Source organism: Vicia villosa, linkage group LG6 (genome assembly GCF_029867415.1).
Source record: "Vicia villosa cultivar HV-30 ecotype Madison, WI linkage group LG6, Vvil1.0, whole genome shotgun sequence".
Lineage (NCBI taxonomy): Eukaryota > Viridiplantae > Streptophyta > Magnoliopsida > Fabales > Fabaceae > Vicia > Vicia villosa.
Window position 1 is genome coordinate 92,706,269 of NC_081185.1, and position 16,624 is coordinate 92,722,892.

General features: G+C 40.2%; 1 protein-coding gene across 1 annotated transcript; it reads left to right on the plus strand.

Annotated features, from left to right (window-relative positions):
- The first annotated feature begins 484 nt into the window (after nucleotides 1-484).
- Nucleotides 485-1,983, plus strand: LOC131614145 (uncharacterized). The gene is made up of 3 exons (XM_058885772.1): nucleotides 485-878; nucleotides 1,001-1,410; nucleotides 1,495-1,983. Exons 1-3 carry the CDS (start codon nucleotides 485-487, stop codon nucleotides 1,981-1,983), a joined length of 1,293 nt encoding a protein of 430 aa, XP_058741755.1.
- Nucleotides 1,984-16,624: the final 14,641 nt, after the last annotated feature.

A 16,624-nucleotide genomic window follows, 5' to 3' on the forward strand; every position in this document is an offset into this window, starting at 1 on the left:
TCGCACTCAGTTATAGAATCTAGCCGAGAAAGCTAATGAGTTTTTCAAAGAATATGCGCAGAAATGGTGCGAGTTGGCAGCTAGAGTCCAGCCACCTATGTTGGAAAGAGAGATGATGGACCTATTCACCAACACTCTGGAGGGCCAATACTACTCCGCCTGCTCTGCATCCTCGAGTTTCGCTGGGTTGGTTATGATTGGTGAACGAATTGAAAGTGGGATTAAGGCTGGTAGAATACAGAATCCAAGTGCTGCTAGTTCCTCTTCTAGGGCTGGTGGAAAGAAGCCATACAATGGGTTTGCCATGAAGAGGGAAGGTTAGACTAGTGCTGCTTACTATGGCGGGGGCAGAAATCAGGCTCATCAACAAATAGCCGCTGTGACTATACCAAATACTCCCTTCCAACATCAACAACAAGGGTATCCGCCACGTCAGTATCAACAACGACCGAAAATTCCAGAAAGGGTTTTCGATCCGATCCCAATGACATATGCTCAAGTACTGCCATATCTCCTCGATTTGAAGTTAGTACAATTAAGGACTCTAGCCACTCCTGCAAAGTTGCCTCCTAATTGGGATGCCAATGCAAGATGTGAATTCCACTTTGGGGCACCTGGGCACAATATTGAAAATTGTAAAGCATTGAAAAATCTGGTTCAAAATCTTCTCGACTCTAAGGCCATTGAGTTCACTCTTACTCAAGGACCTAATGTTGTTCAAAATCCCATGCCTCCCCATGGAACTCATGCTGCAAATGCCATCGAGGTTGTTGAAGACGCTTGCTTGGCCAAGGATGTGATTGAATTGGGTTCATTGTTGCCATTATTGAAGTCAGATTTATTGAGGATGGGTCTATACTCTGGTTGTGGAGAATTCTGTACTAATTGCATGACCGTGTCCACAGTTTGTGATAAGGTGAAAAGTGAGATTCAACAGTTGATGGATAGTGGGTATCTACAGTTTGAGCTAAGCGACGTCCTGAAAGGCTTGAAAATGCAGTTAATGTGGTATCCATCCCGTATACTCCTGCTAAGATTCTAGTTCCTGCCAGAGCGCCGCCCTTGGTCATTACGTTGCCTGGTCCCGTTCCGTATACTAGTGAAAAAGCAATCCCATGGAATTATGGCGGAGAAGTTTTCTACCAAGGGGCCAAGTATGAGATTAAAATGCCGGTTGAGAAAGAAGATGTGGATAATGTTGTTGGCGTTGGAAGGATGACAAGAAGTGGTCGTATTTTCAATCCTCCCCAGAATACTCACGATGAAAATGCAGAAGCTCTAGCTCAAGCAAAAGGGAAAAGAGTGGTAGAAGATACAGTGGATCAGGGGCAAAGCTCTAACTCTGAGGACACTGTGGCCAAAGAAATGGAAGAATTCCTAAAGATCATCAAGAAGAGTGAATATAAAGTGGTTGACCAACTGAGTCAAACTCAATCAAAGATTTCGATCTTACAGTTGCTCTTGTGTTCGGAGACACATCGAAATGCTTTATAGAGGCTTCTAAGTACTGCCTTTGTCCCTCCAGAAATTTCAGTGAATCAACTTGAAGGAGTGGTGTCAAACATCAATGCTGGTAATGGATTGGGATTCACCGATGCTGATCTGCCTCCCGAAGGTAAAAACCACAATAGAGCTTTACATATATCGGTGGAGTGTAAAGGGACTATGTTATCACGTGTTCTCGTGGATAATGGATCTTCTTTGAATGTGTTGCCGAAGTCGTCCTTGATGAGGCTAGATTATTCTGGTGTCGAGATAAGGCCGAGTGAATTGACAGTGAGAGCCTTTGATGGGTCGAAGAGATCAGTGTTTGGGGAGGTTGACTTGCCAATAATGATAGGCCCTCAGCTTTTCACTATTACTTTCTTTGTGATGGATATCCACCCGTCTTACAGTTGTCTCCTGGGATGTCCATGGATCCATGCCGCTAGGGCCGTGACTTCCACATTGCATCAGAAACTCAAATTCGCGACTCAAGGATAGATAGTCACAATATGTGGGGAGGAAGAACACGTGGTAAGCCATCTTGCGTCCTTTAGGTATATTGATGTGGAAGGAGAGGTCCACGAGACGCCTTGCCAAGCCTTTGAGGCTGTCCAGACTATCAAGATCCCTTATGTTGACAATAAGAAGTTGGAGGCTCCCATGCCTTCACTAAAGGAAGCTAAAGCTGTGGTTGAATCTGGTCATCCTGAAGGATGGGGCCGAGTCTTGGATCTACCAATCAAGCAGGATAAATGTGGGATTGGATATCAGTTGGGTCAGAGTTCATCTAATGAGGCCTCCAAGAAGCCCGAAACCTTGGTTCCGATCAAGTTCTCTAGTGCTGGCATCGTCAAGGATCATATTTGTGCTGCTGATGAGGATATGGATAGCGATTATGACATTGAAGAATGGATCAAGCCGTGTGTCCCAGGACAGAAGCTTCTCAACTGGTCGTTCGAGGACATCATCTCAATTGCTTCTGATCAAGAGTAATACTGTCTGTTTTTGTTTATCATACAATAATTCCTGTGTTCTGCCCAAGACACAATGAACACATGTAGGGCATCATTTGTTGTTTTTCAATGTAAAACCGTTAATAAAAGGACATTTTTGCATTCAAATATTTTTCTCCCTGTCTTTCTTTTTTTACTTTCACATTTATTTTAAATAAATAAAAAAATAAAAAAATCGCAACGTTTCTTATTCATCATCATCCCTCCACTCTAAAATAAAGCATAAATAATAATTCATGCAGATCCACTTCTCCTCCAGATTCTATTGGTAACGATCTTGCTATGCCTCGTTATGACTTCAACAATCCTATCTACACCGCTGAAGAAGGGGATGAAGAAGATTGTGAACTCCCTGATGAGTTGGCCAGATTGTTGAAACAAGAAGAGAAAGTGATCGAGCCACATCAAGAGCCTATTGAGACGGTGAATCTTGGCACCGAAGAGATGATAAGGGAGGTTAAAATAGGGGCGTCTTTGAATGAGGATGTGAAAGAAAAGTTGATTGGAATGTTGAAAGAGTATGCTGGTATCTTCGCCTGTTCTTACGATGATATGCCTGGATTAGATAGTGATATTGTCGTACACAGGTTACCTCTTAAAGAAAACTCTCCACCTGTCAAACAGAAACTCAGGAGAACACGTCCTGACATGTCCAAGAAAATCCAGGAAGAGGTTCAGAAACAGTTTGATGCAGGTTTTCTTGCTGTAACAGTTTATCCACCATGGGTCGCCAATATTGTACCTGTACCTAAGAAAGATGGGAAAGTACGAATGTGTGTCGACTATCGAGATCTGAATAGAGCGAGCCCGAAGGATGATTTCCCGCTTCCTCACATTGATGTGTTGGTAGATAACACTGCTCAGTTCTCGGTTTTCTCCTTCATGGATGGTTTTTCTGGTTACAATCAAATAAAGATGGTGCCCGAGGACATGGAAAAGACAACATTCATTACGCCTTGGGGCACCTTTTGTTACAAGGTCATGCCGTTTGGGTTGAAGAATGTTGGGGCAACATATCAAAGAGCTATGGTGACGTTGTTTCACGACATGATTCATAAAGAGATCGAGGTCTATGTGGACGACATGATTGCAAAGTCCCATACTGAGGAGGAGCACCTTGTCCACCTGAAGAAATTGTTTGAAAGGTTAAGAAAATTCAGTTTAAGGTTGAATCCCAATAAATGCACCTTCGGGGTGAGATCAGGAAAGTTGCTTGGTTTCATCGTAAGTGAAAAGGGTATTGAAGTCGATCCCGCCAAGGTAAAAGCTATATAAGAGATGCCTGAGCCGAGAACTGAGAAACAGGTTCGTGGGTTCCTGGGAAGGTTGAATTATATTGCAAGGTTCATCTCACACCTTACCGCCACGTGTGAACCTATCTTCAAGCTATTGAGAAAGAATCCGGCAATAATGTGGGATGACGATTGTCAAAAGGCCTTTGATAAGGTTAAAGAGTATTTGCAAGAGCCTCCAATCCTCATGCCTCCAGTGGAAGGTAGACCTTTGATAATGTACCTGAAGGTCCTCGAGAATTCAATGGGGTGTGTGATGGGTCTGCATGACGAGTCCGGTCGAAAAGAGCACGCAATTTATTACCTTAGCAAAAAGTTTACCGATTGTGAAACAAGATACTCACTACTCGAGAAAACTTGATGTGCTTTGGCATGGGCTGCTTGCCGACTAAGACAGTATATGTTGACTCATACCACTTTATTGATTTCAAAGATGGATCCGATTAAATATATATTTGAGAAACCAGCATTGACGGGAAGGATTGCCCGTTGGCAAATGATCTTGACAGAATATGACATACAATACACTACTCAGAAGGCCATTAAAAGTAGTGTAATTGCTGATTATCTTGCGCATCAACCTGTGGAGGCTTACCAGTCTATGTACTTTGAGTTTCCTGATGAGGATATTGTTAGACGCTGGCCTAAGGATCTAGAGGGGGGGTGAATAGATCCTTCACAGTTTTTCCAGGATTATTACAGACTATAGCGAAAGCGGTTCTGAATCGACTTGCGTCTATTCCGGACTGCTATTGCAAAGGGTTATATATGTTACAAAACCACAAAATAGTTGAAATCACAGATAAAGAGATATGCTATCGAATCAATACGTGTCACAACTGAATATCAATTAACTTCTAGATTGTCAAGCTTTGATTTGCAATGCAGTAATGGTGGATTAAGCAAATAGACAAACACTTGGTGACAATATTCAAATTGATGCTAATTCAAGATGTGGTGAATTGTGATGTTTATACAGAACTTTTAATTCACAATTTTAACACTTGAATCATTGATCAATTTTGCAATTATACCAATTATGAACAGAATGTAAAGGAAAAGATAAAGGCGATAAGAACACGATATTTGTTTAGGCAGTTCGTCGACCGTCTTCGCTACGACTACGTCTGCCCCCAATTCCAAATTGAAATTGGGAAAACTTTCATTAATGTTGAAAGCAGTTTATACAAAGAAGATAACAAAGCGATAAACGATAAACCAATTATGTCGATCCTTTGAATCTTCTTCCCCCTTAATCTTGAGCAAGATCAAGGTTATCCAAGAGCTTCACTTTGATTCCCTTCTGCAGTGTCTTGATTCCTTGAACTCCCCGTTCCTCAATCGTTACACTCAGCCGAATCCTCAATGAACGCCTCTTGATAAAAACCCCCAAGAACCACCCGTCGTGGAGGACAAAACCCGCAGATTTTATTCACCAACAAACCCCACAAACCTTCACCCACTAGGAATCTTCAATTCCGTTCCATGGACGTTATCGAACTCATCACTAACCCGCAACGCAAGAATGATTATGTGTAATTGTGTTGGAGATGACGAAGAACGAAGATGAGAAGCGTCTGTGTATCTTTCAGTCGTTGGTGTTATTGAATAATTAACCCTTGCACAATATATATGATTGCATAACAGTTGGAGCCAAGAATAACTGAATTTTGGACTTTCTTGATCAGTTAGGTCGACCTGTTGACGAGCCTAGGTCGACCTAGCAGAAGTGCCTTTGTTTTGCTTCCAGTTAGGTCGACCTGTTGTAGAGCTTAGGTCGACCTAGCAGTGCTTGCAGAATTATGCTCCCAGTTAGGTCGACCTGTTGAAGGAGTAGGTCGACCAGAATCCTCTTCTGATGCGTTCTGGGAACAATTTCTTAGATTAGGTCGACCTAGTTGTTATGTAGGTCTACCTAGCAGACTGATATGAGGATTTCTTCATTTTTGGTCGACCTAAATGATCTGTGAGTCGACCTAGCAGAAGTATATGGATTTTTCTCCATTTTAGGTCGACCTGGGTTGACAGTAGGTCGACCTAACTGCTGATTTTCTGCATTATTCTTGTTCAGCTTGTGTTGAGTCGACCTATATGCATAGTAGATCAACCTGTGCTTTCATGAGTGATCAATGCTTTGCTTTTCTGATTCCGCCTTGTTGTTTGGATGCTCATTTGAGTTTGCCATAGATCAAAAACATCTTTGAGTGTAATCTTGTATTCACATACTCCCCCTTTTTGATGATGGCAAACCAATAGTCAAAGCTTTGGTAGTAAGTGATAAAGACTCAACAAGGCTCCCCCGTACATCCAGCATCTATCTCTCAACCAGGCAATTTCTAAACAAGGCTCCCCCGTACACTCAGCATCTATTGCATCTATCTCCCCCTTTGACAACATCAAAAAGAGAAACAAAGAAACAGAATAGGAGAGTAACAAGAGAAACATAGATAAAACTCGAGCATGCATAGTCGAATGTTTAAGATGAAACACATACAAGAGCAAGAGATATATGTGTATAAAGTCACTATAAGCATGTTAATTGATAGCATATTACAGTATCAATGAAATTTTTGGAAGTGAACAATAAACATGTTACCGTCTTCTCAGTGTATAGGTGTCACCGTTCATGGAAGTCCTTAGTCATTGACTTGATAAAGAGCTACCTTTAAGAAATGATGTTAGCTTGAGAATAAACAATATATATAGAAATAAAGTAAAGGAATAACTTTAGGAGGAATAAGCGTAGTTAGCCCAAATTAGAGATATCTAGTATCCCTAATTCCCTACGAATGTCGAAGTGTTGCTCCGTTGCTAGAGGTTTGGTGAAAATGTCGGCTAGTTGCTTCTTGCTTTCTATATGTTCAAGTGTAACGTCTCCTTTCTCTACATGATCTCTTAGGAAGTGATGCCTTATTTCAATATGTTTGGTTCGTGAGTGTAGGACAGGATTCTTGCTTAAGTTTATTGCACTTGTGTTGTCGCACATGATAGGTATGTGATCAAGCTTGATGCCAAAGTCAAGAAGTTGTTGCTTGAGCCATAATATCTGTGCACAACAGCTTCCTGCAGCTACATATTCTGCTTTAGCAGTAGATAATGCAACCGATACTTGTTTCTTGCTATGCCAACTTATCAATGAATTTGAGAAAAGATGACATGTTCCACTGGTACTTTTCCTGTCGGATTTGCAGCCAGCAAAATCTGAGTCCGAGAATCCTACCAAGTGACAATCATTTCCGTTTGGATACCATAGACCATAAGTAGTAGTTCCACGTAAATAGCGCAGAATTCTTTTGACAACCTTGAGGTGAGATTCTTTTGGACAAGATTGATATCTTGCACACATACACACACTAAACATAATGTCCGGTCTTGAGGAGGTAAGATATAATAGTGAACCTATCCTACCTCGGTACAGTTTTACATCAACCTCTTTACCTTTCTCATCTTTGTCTAGGTTAGTGTTTGTTGCCATAGGTGTGTTGATCTCTTTTGCCTCACTCATTCCAAATTTCTTGAGCAGCTCTGTACAATATTTCGTTTGACTCACAAACGTTCCATGACTGAGTTGCTTGATTTGTAGGCCAAGGAAGAAGTTTAGTTCGCCCATGAGACTCATCTCAAATTCACTATGCATAAGCTTAGAGAAATCTTTGACAAGTTTTGCATTAGTCAATCCAAATATAATATCATCTACATAGACTTGTACTAAGAGAACATCTTTATCCTTTCGTTTAATAAAAAGAGTAGTGTCAACTTTACCTCTAGAGTACCCTTGACTAAGAAGAAATTTACTCATTCTTTCGTACCAAGCCCGAGGGGCTTGTTTAAGACCATAAAGAGCACGTTTCAGCTTATAAACATGAGTAGGATACATGTAATTCTCAAAGCCAGGTTGCTGAGCAACATAGACTTCTTCATTTATGTAGCCATTTAGAAAGGCACTTTTAACATCCATTTGGAATAGTTTGAAGTCTTTTGAACTAGCATAGGCAAGCAAGAGACGAATTGCTTCGAGACGTGCTACAGGAGCGTACGTCTCTTCATAATCAATACCTTCCTCTTGATTATAACCTTGGGCAACTAATCTAGCCTTGTTTCTAGTAATAACGCCATTTTCATCAAGTTTGTTACGAAAAACCCATCTAGTGCCGATTACTTGATGATCTCCCGGATGAGGGACTAAATCCCAAACATCATTCCGTTTAAATTGGTTTAATTTTTCTTGCATGGCCATTAGCCAATGCTCATCAAGTAATGCGTCCTTAGCGTTTTTCGGCTCAACTTGTGAAACAAAAGCAAAATGATGACAGAAGTTACTTATCCTTGATCGTGTTGTAACGCCTTTTGAGATGTCTCCTATTATATTGTCAATTGGATGATCTTTTACATTTGTCCAAGCCTTTGGAAGTTCTTCATTATTAGAGATGCTTTCCTCTTTATGTTCATCATGAGACTCATCTTTCTCTTTCTCAGCATCTTTCTTTACAATACTTTCATTTTCGTCTTCCTTATCTCGGACAATGTCTTCAGCGGATGGACCTACACTTCCTTTACCGAGTATGGCTCCCCGATTGTTGTCTCCATAGGTGACAAACCCCTTTTTCTTTGCTTGAAACTCAACGAAAAGAGATATGTCTCCCGTCATGTGTCTCGAACATCCGCTATCAAGGAACCACAACCTTTCGGCAATATCAAGACATTTTTCAGCTTTCTTTTTCTTGTGTTGATGAGCCATGAGACATAAATTTGCTACTTCTTCTTCATCGCTTGATGAGCTTTCACTAGATGAATCACTTTCCCATGCTATGTAGGCTCTTTTAGATTTGTTATGACCTTTGCTTTGGTTCTTCTCTTTTTCCTTCTTAAGGTATGGACAATCCGGTTTGTAATGACCGGCTTTCCCACAATTGAAGCACAGCCCTTTGATTTTTCCTTTGTCGTTGTCATATTGTTTGAACTTGGTTGATTGCTTTCTATAGTTGATCAATCCTTTGTTAGAATGTTTTGCTCCATTTTTCTTTAGATATTTGTTGTATCTTCGCACAAACAGTCCCATTTCTTCTTCATCGGAGTCTTCATCATCACTTGTATCACTATCCTCTAGCTCTTGTATTGAGGTCTTGGAGCTTGAAGCTTTTAGAGCTATTGACTTCTTCTCTACCTCCTTTTCCATGTTCTTTTCTTTCTTTGCCCTTTTCTCATGCATGTCAAGGCATTTAAGGTGTTGTTCATGTTCCTCTAGTTTACCAAAAAGAGTGGTAATATCTAAAGTGTTGAGATCATTTGCTTCCTTTATTGCTGTAACTTTGGGTTGCCATTCCCTGTTCAAATATCTTAAGATTTTGTTAGTAGCAACTGCATTGGAAACAGGTCTATCAAGAGAATTTAATCGATTTTTCAGGTGAACGAATCTCTTCTGCATGCTTTCGATGGATTCACCATCTTCCATGTGGAAAAGTTCGAACTCTTGAGTTAGCGTATTGATCCTAGCTAGTTTGACATCATCCGTTCCCTCGTGGGTAACTTGCAATGTGTCCCACATAGCTTTAGCGGATCTACAATGGGAAACGCGATAGTATTCATCAACTCCTAGAGCTGAGATTAGAATGTTTCTCGCTTTCCAATCGTATGCATATTTCTTTTCATCTTCAGCATTCCAAGTATTTTCTGGTTTTGGAACAACTGCACCAGCTTCATTTGTCATAGTGATCTGAAATGGACCATTGACAATAGATGTCCAGATGTTCCTATCAATTGCATTGATATGGACACACATACAATCCTTCCAATAGCCGTAGTTTTCGCCGTTGAAAACTGGAGCTCTATTATGAGCCCCTTTAGGTCCGGAAGCCATCTTTCTACTAAGTGTTTCACGTAGCACGGAATTAACCAAGCTCTTGAGGCCACTTGTTAGACGCTGGCCTAAGGATCTAGAGGGGGGGTGAATAGATCCTTCACAGTTTTTCCGAGATTATTACAGACTATAGCGAAAGCGGTTCTGAATCGACTTGCGTCTATTCCGGACCGCTATTGCAAAGGGTTATATATGTTACAAAACCACAAAATAGTTGAAATCACAGATAAAGAGATATGCTATCGAATCAATACGTGTCACAACTGAATATCAATTAACTTCTAGATTGACAAGCTTTGATTTGCAATGCAGTAATGGTGGATTAAGCAAATAGACAAACACTTGGTGACAATATTCAAATTGATGCTAATTCAAGATGTGGTGAATTGTGATGTTTATACAGAACTTTTAATTCACAATTTTAACACTTGAATCATTGATCAATTTTGCAATTATACCAATTATGAACAGAATGTAAAGGAAAAGATAAAGGCGATAAGAACACGATATTTGTTTAGGCAGTTCGTCGACCGTCCTCGCTACGACTACGTCTGCCCCCAATTCCAAATTGAAATTGGGAAAACTTTCATTAATGTTGAAAGCAGTTTATACAAAGAAGATAACAAAGCGATAAACGATAAACCAATTATGTCGATCCTTTGAATCTTCTTCCCCCTTAATCTTGAGCAAGATCAAGGTTATCCAAGAGCTTCACTTCGATTCCCTTCTGCAGTGTCTTGATTCCTTGAACTCCCCGTTCCTCAATCGTTACACTCAGCCGAATCCTCAATGAACGCCTCTTGATAAAAACCCCCAAGAACCACCCGTCGTGGAGGACAAAACCCGCAGATTTTATTCACCAACAAACCCCACAAACCTTCACCCACTAGGAATCTTCAATTCCGTTCCATGGACGTGATCAAACTCATCACTAACCCGCAACGCAAGAATGATTATGTGTAATTGTGTTGGAGATGACGAAGAACGAAGATGAGAAGCGTTTGTGTATCTTTCAGTCGTTGGTGTTATTGAATAATTAACCCTTGCACAATATATATGATTGCATAACAGTTGGAGCCAAGAATAACTGAATTTTGGACTTTCTTGATCAGTTAGGTCAACCTGTTGACGAGCCTAGGTCGACCTAGCAGAAGTGCCTTTGTTTTGCTTCCAGTTAGGTCGACCTGTTGTAGAGCTTAGGTCGACCTAGCAGTGCTTGCAGAATTATGCTCCCAGTTAGGTCGACTTGTTGAAGGAGTAGGTCGACCATAATCCTCTTCTGATGCGTTCTGGGAACAATTTCTTAGATTAGGTCGACCTAGTTGTTATGTAGGTCAACCTAGCAGACTGATATGAGGATTTCTTCATTTTTGGTCGACCTAAATGATCTGTGAGTCGACCTAGCAGAAGTATATGGATTTTTCTCCATTTTAGGTCGACCTGGGTTGACAGTAGGTCGACCTAACTGCTGATTTTCTGCATTCTTCTTGTTCTGCTTGTGTTGAGTCGACCTATATGCATAGTAGATCAACCTGTGCTTTCATGAGTGATCAATGCTTTGCTTTTCTGATTCCGCCTTGTTGTTTGGATGCTCATTTGAGTTTGCCATAGATCAAAAACATCTTTGAGTGTAATCTTGTATTCACATACTCCCCCTTTTTGATGATGGCAAACCAATATTCAAAGCTTTGGTAGTAAGTGATAAAGACTCAACAAGGCTCCCCCGTACATCCAGCATCTATCTCTCAACCAGGCAATTTCTTCACAAGGCTCCCCCGTACACTCAGCATCTATTGCATCTATCTCCCCCTTTGACAACATCAAAAAGAGAAACAAAGAAACAGAATAGGAGAGTAACAAGAGAAACATAGATAAAACTCGAGCATGCATAGTCGAATGTTTAAGATGAAACACATACAAGAGCAAGAGATATATGTGTATAAAGTCACTATAAGCATGTTAATTGATAGCATATAACAGTATCAATGAAATTTTTGGAAGTGAACAATAAACATGTTACCGTCTTCTCAGTGTATAGGTGTCACCGTTCATGGAATTCCTTAGTCATTGACTTGATAAAGAGCTACCTTTAAGAAATGATGTTAGCTTGAGAATAAACAATATATATAGAAATAAAGTAAAGGAATAACTTTAGGAGGAAGAAGCGTAGTTAGCCCAAATTAGAGATATCTAGTATCCCTAATTCCCTACGAATGTCGAAGTGTTGCTCCGTTGCTAGAGGTTTGGTGAAAATGTCGGCTAGTTGCTTCTTGCTTTCTATATGTTCAACTGTAACGTCTCCTTTCTCTACATGATCTCTTAGGAAGTGATGCCTTATTTCAATATGTTTGGTTCGTGAGTGTAGGACAGGATTCTTGCTTAAGTTTATTGCACTTGTGTTGTCGCACATGATAGGTATGTGATCAAGCTTGATGCCAAAGTCAAGAAGTTGTTGCTTGAGCCATAATATCTGTGCACAACAGCTTCCTGGAGCTACATATTCTGCTTCAGCAGTAGATAATGCAACCGATACTTGTTTCTTGCTATGCCAACTTATCAATGAATTTGAGAAAAGATGACATGTTCCACTGGTACTTTTCCTGTCGGATTTGCAGCCAGCAAAATCTGAGTCCGAGAATCCTACCAAGTGACAATCATTTCCGTTTGGATACCATAGACCATAAGTAGTAGTTCCACGTAAATAGAGCCGAATTCTTTTGACAGCCTTGAGGTGAGATTCTTTTGGACAAGATTGATATCTTACACACATACACACACTAAACATAATGTCCGGTCTTGAGGCGGTAAGATATAATAGTGAACCTATCATACCTCGGTACAGTTTTACATCAACCTCTTTACCTTTCTCATCTTTGTCTAGGTTAGTGTTGTTGCCATAGGTGTGTTGATATCTTTTGCCTCACTCATTCCAAATTTCTTGAGCAGCTCTGTACAATATTTCGTTTGACTCACAAACGTTCCATGACTGAGTTGCTTGATTTGTAGGCCAAGGAAGAAGTTTAGTTCGCCCATGAGACTCATCTCAAATTCACTCTGCATAAGCTTAGAGAAATCTTTGACAAGTTTTGCATTAGTCGATCCAAATATAATATCATCTACATAGACTTGTACTAAGAGAACATCTTTATCCTTTCGTTTAATAAAAAGAGTAGTGTCAACTTTACCTCTAGAGTACCCTTGACTAAGAAGAAATTTACTCAATCTTTCGTACCAAGCCCGAGGGGCTTGTTTAAGACCATAAAGAGCACGTTTCAGCTTATAAACATGAGTAGGATACATGTAATTCTCAAAGCCAGGTGGCTGAGCAACATAGACTTCTTCATTTATGTATCCATTTAGAAAGGCACTTTTAACATCCATTTGGAATAGTTTGAAGTCTTTTGAACTAGCATAGGCAAGCAAGAGACGAATTGCTTCGAGACGTGCTACAGGAGCGTACGTCTCTTCATAATCAATACCTTCCTCTTGATTATAACCTTGGGCAACTAATCTAGCCTTGTTTCTAGTAATAATGCCATTTTCATCAAGTTTGTTACGAAAAACCCATCTAGTGCCGATTACTTGATGATCTCCCGGATGAGGGACTAAATCCCAAACATCATTCCGTTTAAATTGGTTTAATTCTTCTTGCATGGCCATTAGCCAATGCTCATCAAGTAATGCATCCTTAGCGTTTTTCGGCTCAACTTGTGAAACAAAAGCAAAATGATGACAGAAGTTACTTATCCTTGATCGTGTTGTAACGCCTTTTGAGATGTCTCCTATTATATTGTCAATTGGATGATCTTTTACAGTTGTCCAAGCCTTTGGAATTTATTCATTATTAGAGATGCTTTCCTCTTTATGTTCATCATGAGACTCATCTTTCTCTTTCTCAGCATCTTTCTTTACAATACTTTCATTTTCGTCTTCCTTATCTCGGACAATGTCTTCAGTGGATGGACCTACACTTCCTTTACCGAGTATGGCTCCCCGATTGTTGTCTCCATAGGTGACAAACCCCTTTTTCTTTGCTTGAAACTCAACGAAAAGAGATATGTCTCCCGTCATGTGTCTCGAACATCCGCTATCAAGGAACCACAACCTTTCGGCAATATCAAGACATTTTTCAGCTTTCTTTTTCTTGTGTTGATGAGCCATGAGACATAAATTTGCTACTTCTTCTTCATCGCTTGATGAGCTTTCACTAGTTGAATCACTTTCCCATGCTATGTAGGCTCATTTAGATTTGTTATGACCTTTGCTTTGGTTCTTCTCTTTTTCCTTCTTAAGGTATGGACAATCCGGTTTGTAATGACCGGCTTTCCCATAATTGAAGCACAGCCCTTTGATTTTTCCTTTGTCGTTGTCATATTGTTTGAACTTGGTTGATTGCTTTCTATAGTTGATCAATCCTTTGTTAGAATGTTTTGCTCCATTTTTCTTTAGATATTTGTTGTATCTTCGCACAAACAGTCCGATTTCTTCTTCATCGGAGTCTTCATCATCACTTGTATCACTATCCTCTAGCTCTTGTATTGAGGTCTTGGAGCTTGAAGCTTTTAGAGCTATTGACTTCTTCTCTACCTCCTTTTCCATGTTCTTTTCTTTCTTTGCCCTTTTCTCATTCATGTCAAGGCATTTAAGGTGTTGTTCATGTTCCTCTAGTTTACCAAAAAGAGTGGTAATATCTAAAGTGTTGAGATCATTTGCTTCCTTTATTGCTGTAACTTTGGGTTGCCATTCCTTGTTCAAACATCTTAAGATTTTGTTAGTAGCAACTGCATTGGAAACAGGTCTATCAAGAGAATTTAATCGATTTTTCAGGTGAACGAATCTCTTCTGCATGCTTTCGATGGATTCACCATCTTCCATGTGGAAAAGTTCGAACTCTTGAGTTAGCGTATTGATCCTAGCTAGTTTGACATCATCCGTTCCCTCGTGGGCAACTTGCAATGTGTCCCACATAGCTTTAGCAGATCTACAATGGGAAACGCGATAGTATTCATCAACTCCTAGAGCTGAGATTAGAATGTTTCTCGCTTTCCAATCGTATGCATATTTCTTTTCATCTTCAACATTCCAAGTATTTTCTGGTTTTGGAACAACTGCACCAGCTTCATTTGTCATAGTGATCTGAAATGGACCATTGACAATAGCTGTCCAGATGTTCCTATCAATTGCATTGATATGGACACACATACAATCCTTCCAATAGCCGTAGTTTTCGTCGTTAAAAACTGGAGCTCTATTATGAGCCCCTTTAGGTCCGGAAGCCATCTTTCTACTAAGTGTTTCACGTAGCACGGAATTAACCAAGCTCTTGATGCCACTTGTTAGACGCTGGCCTAAGGATCTAGAGGGGGGGTGAATAGATCCTTCACAGTTTTTCCGGGATTATTACAGACTATAGCGAAAGCGGTTCTGAATCGACTTGCGTCTATTCCGGACCGCTATTGCAAAGGGTTATATATGTTACAAAACCACAAAATAGTTGAAATCACAGATAAAGAGATATGCGATCGAATCAATACGTGTCACAACTGAATATCAATTAACTTCTAGATTGACAAGCTTTGATTTGCAATGCAGTAATGGTGGATTAAGCAAATAGACAAACACTTGGTGACAATATTCAAATTGATGCTAATTCAAGATGTGGTGAATTGTGATGTTTATACAAAACTTTTAATTCACAATTTTAACACTTGAATCATTGATCAATTTTGCAATTATACCAATTATGAACAGAATGTAAAGGAAAAGATAAAGGCGATAAGAACACGATATTTGTTTAGGCAGTTCGTCGACCGTCTTCGCTACGACTACGTCTGCCCCCAATTCCAAATTGAAATTGGGAAAACTTTCATTAATGTTGAAAGCAGTTTATACAAAGAAGATAACAAAGCGATAAACGATAAACCAATTATGTCGATCCTTTGAATCTTCTTCCCCCTTAATCTTGAGCAAGATCAAGGTTATCCAAGAGCTTCACTTCGATTCCCTTCTGCAGTGTCTTGATTCCTTGAACTCCTCGTTCCTCAATCGTTACACTCAGCCGAATCCTCAATGAACGCCTCTTGATAAAAACCCCCAAGAACCACCCGTCGTGGAGGACAAAACCCGCAGATTTTATTCACCAACAAACCCCACAAACCTTCACCCACTAGGAATCTTCAATTCCGTTCCATGGACGTTATCGAACTCATCACTAACCCGCAACGCAAGAATGATTATGTGTAATTGTGTTGGAGATGACGAAGAACGAAGATGAGAAGCGTTTGTGTATCTTTCAGTCGTTGGTGTTATTGAATAATTAACCCTTGCACAATATATATGATTGCATAACAGTTGGAGCCAAGAATAACTGAATTTTGGACTTTCTTGATCAGTTAGGTCGACCTGTTGACGAGCCTAGGTCGACCTAGCAGAAGTGCCTTTGTTTTGCTTCCAGTTAGGTCGACCTGTTGTAGAGCTTAGGTCGACCTAGCAGTGCTTGCAGAATTATGCTCCCAGTTAGGTCGACCTGTTGAAGGAGTAGGTCGACCAGAATCCTCTTCTGATGCGTTCTGGGAACAATTTCTTAGATTAGGTCGACCTAGTTGTTATGTAGGTCGACCTAGCAGACTGATATGAGGATTTCTTCATTTTTGGTTGACCTAAATGATCTGTGAGTCGACCTAGCAGAAGTATATGGATTTTTCTCCATTTTAGGTCGACCTGGGTTGACAGTAGGTCGACCTAACTGCTGATTTTCTGCATTCTTCTTGTTCAGCTTGTGTTGAGTCGACCTATATGCATAGTAGATCAACCTGTGCTTTCATGAGTGATCAATGCTTTGCTTTTCTGATTCCGCCTTGTTGTTTGGATGCTCATTTGAGTTTGCCATAGATCAACAACATCTTTGAGTGTAATCTTGTATTCACAGATATAATGTGTGTGGCAGAGACTCCCAAGAGTCAAGACCAAGAGGAAGG

What these genes read in the sequence shown, in the direction of transcription:
- LOC131614145 (XM_058885772.1), top strand. Translation starts at nt 485, where the DNA reads ATGACATATGCTCAAGTACTGCCATATCTCCTCGATTTGAAGTTAGTA. An exon ending in CTCTGGTTGTGGAGAATTCT is followed by an intron (nt 879 to 1,000) that starts GTACTAATTGCA and finishes TTGAAAATGCAG; the next exon opens with TTAATGTGGTATCCATCCCG. An exon ending in AGAAGAGTGAATATAAAGTG is followed by an intron (nt 1,411 to 1,494) that starts GTTGACCAACTG and finishes AATGCTTTATAG; the next exon opens with AGGCTTCTAAGTACTGCCTT.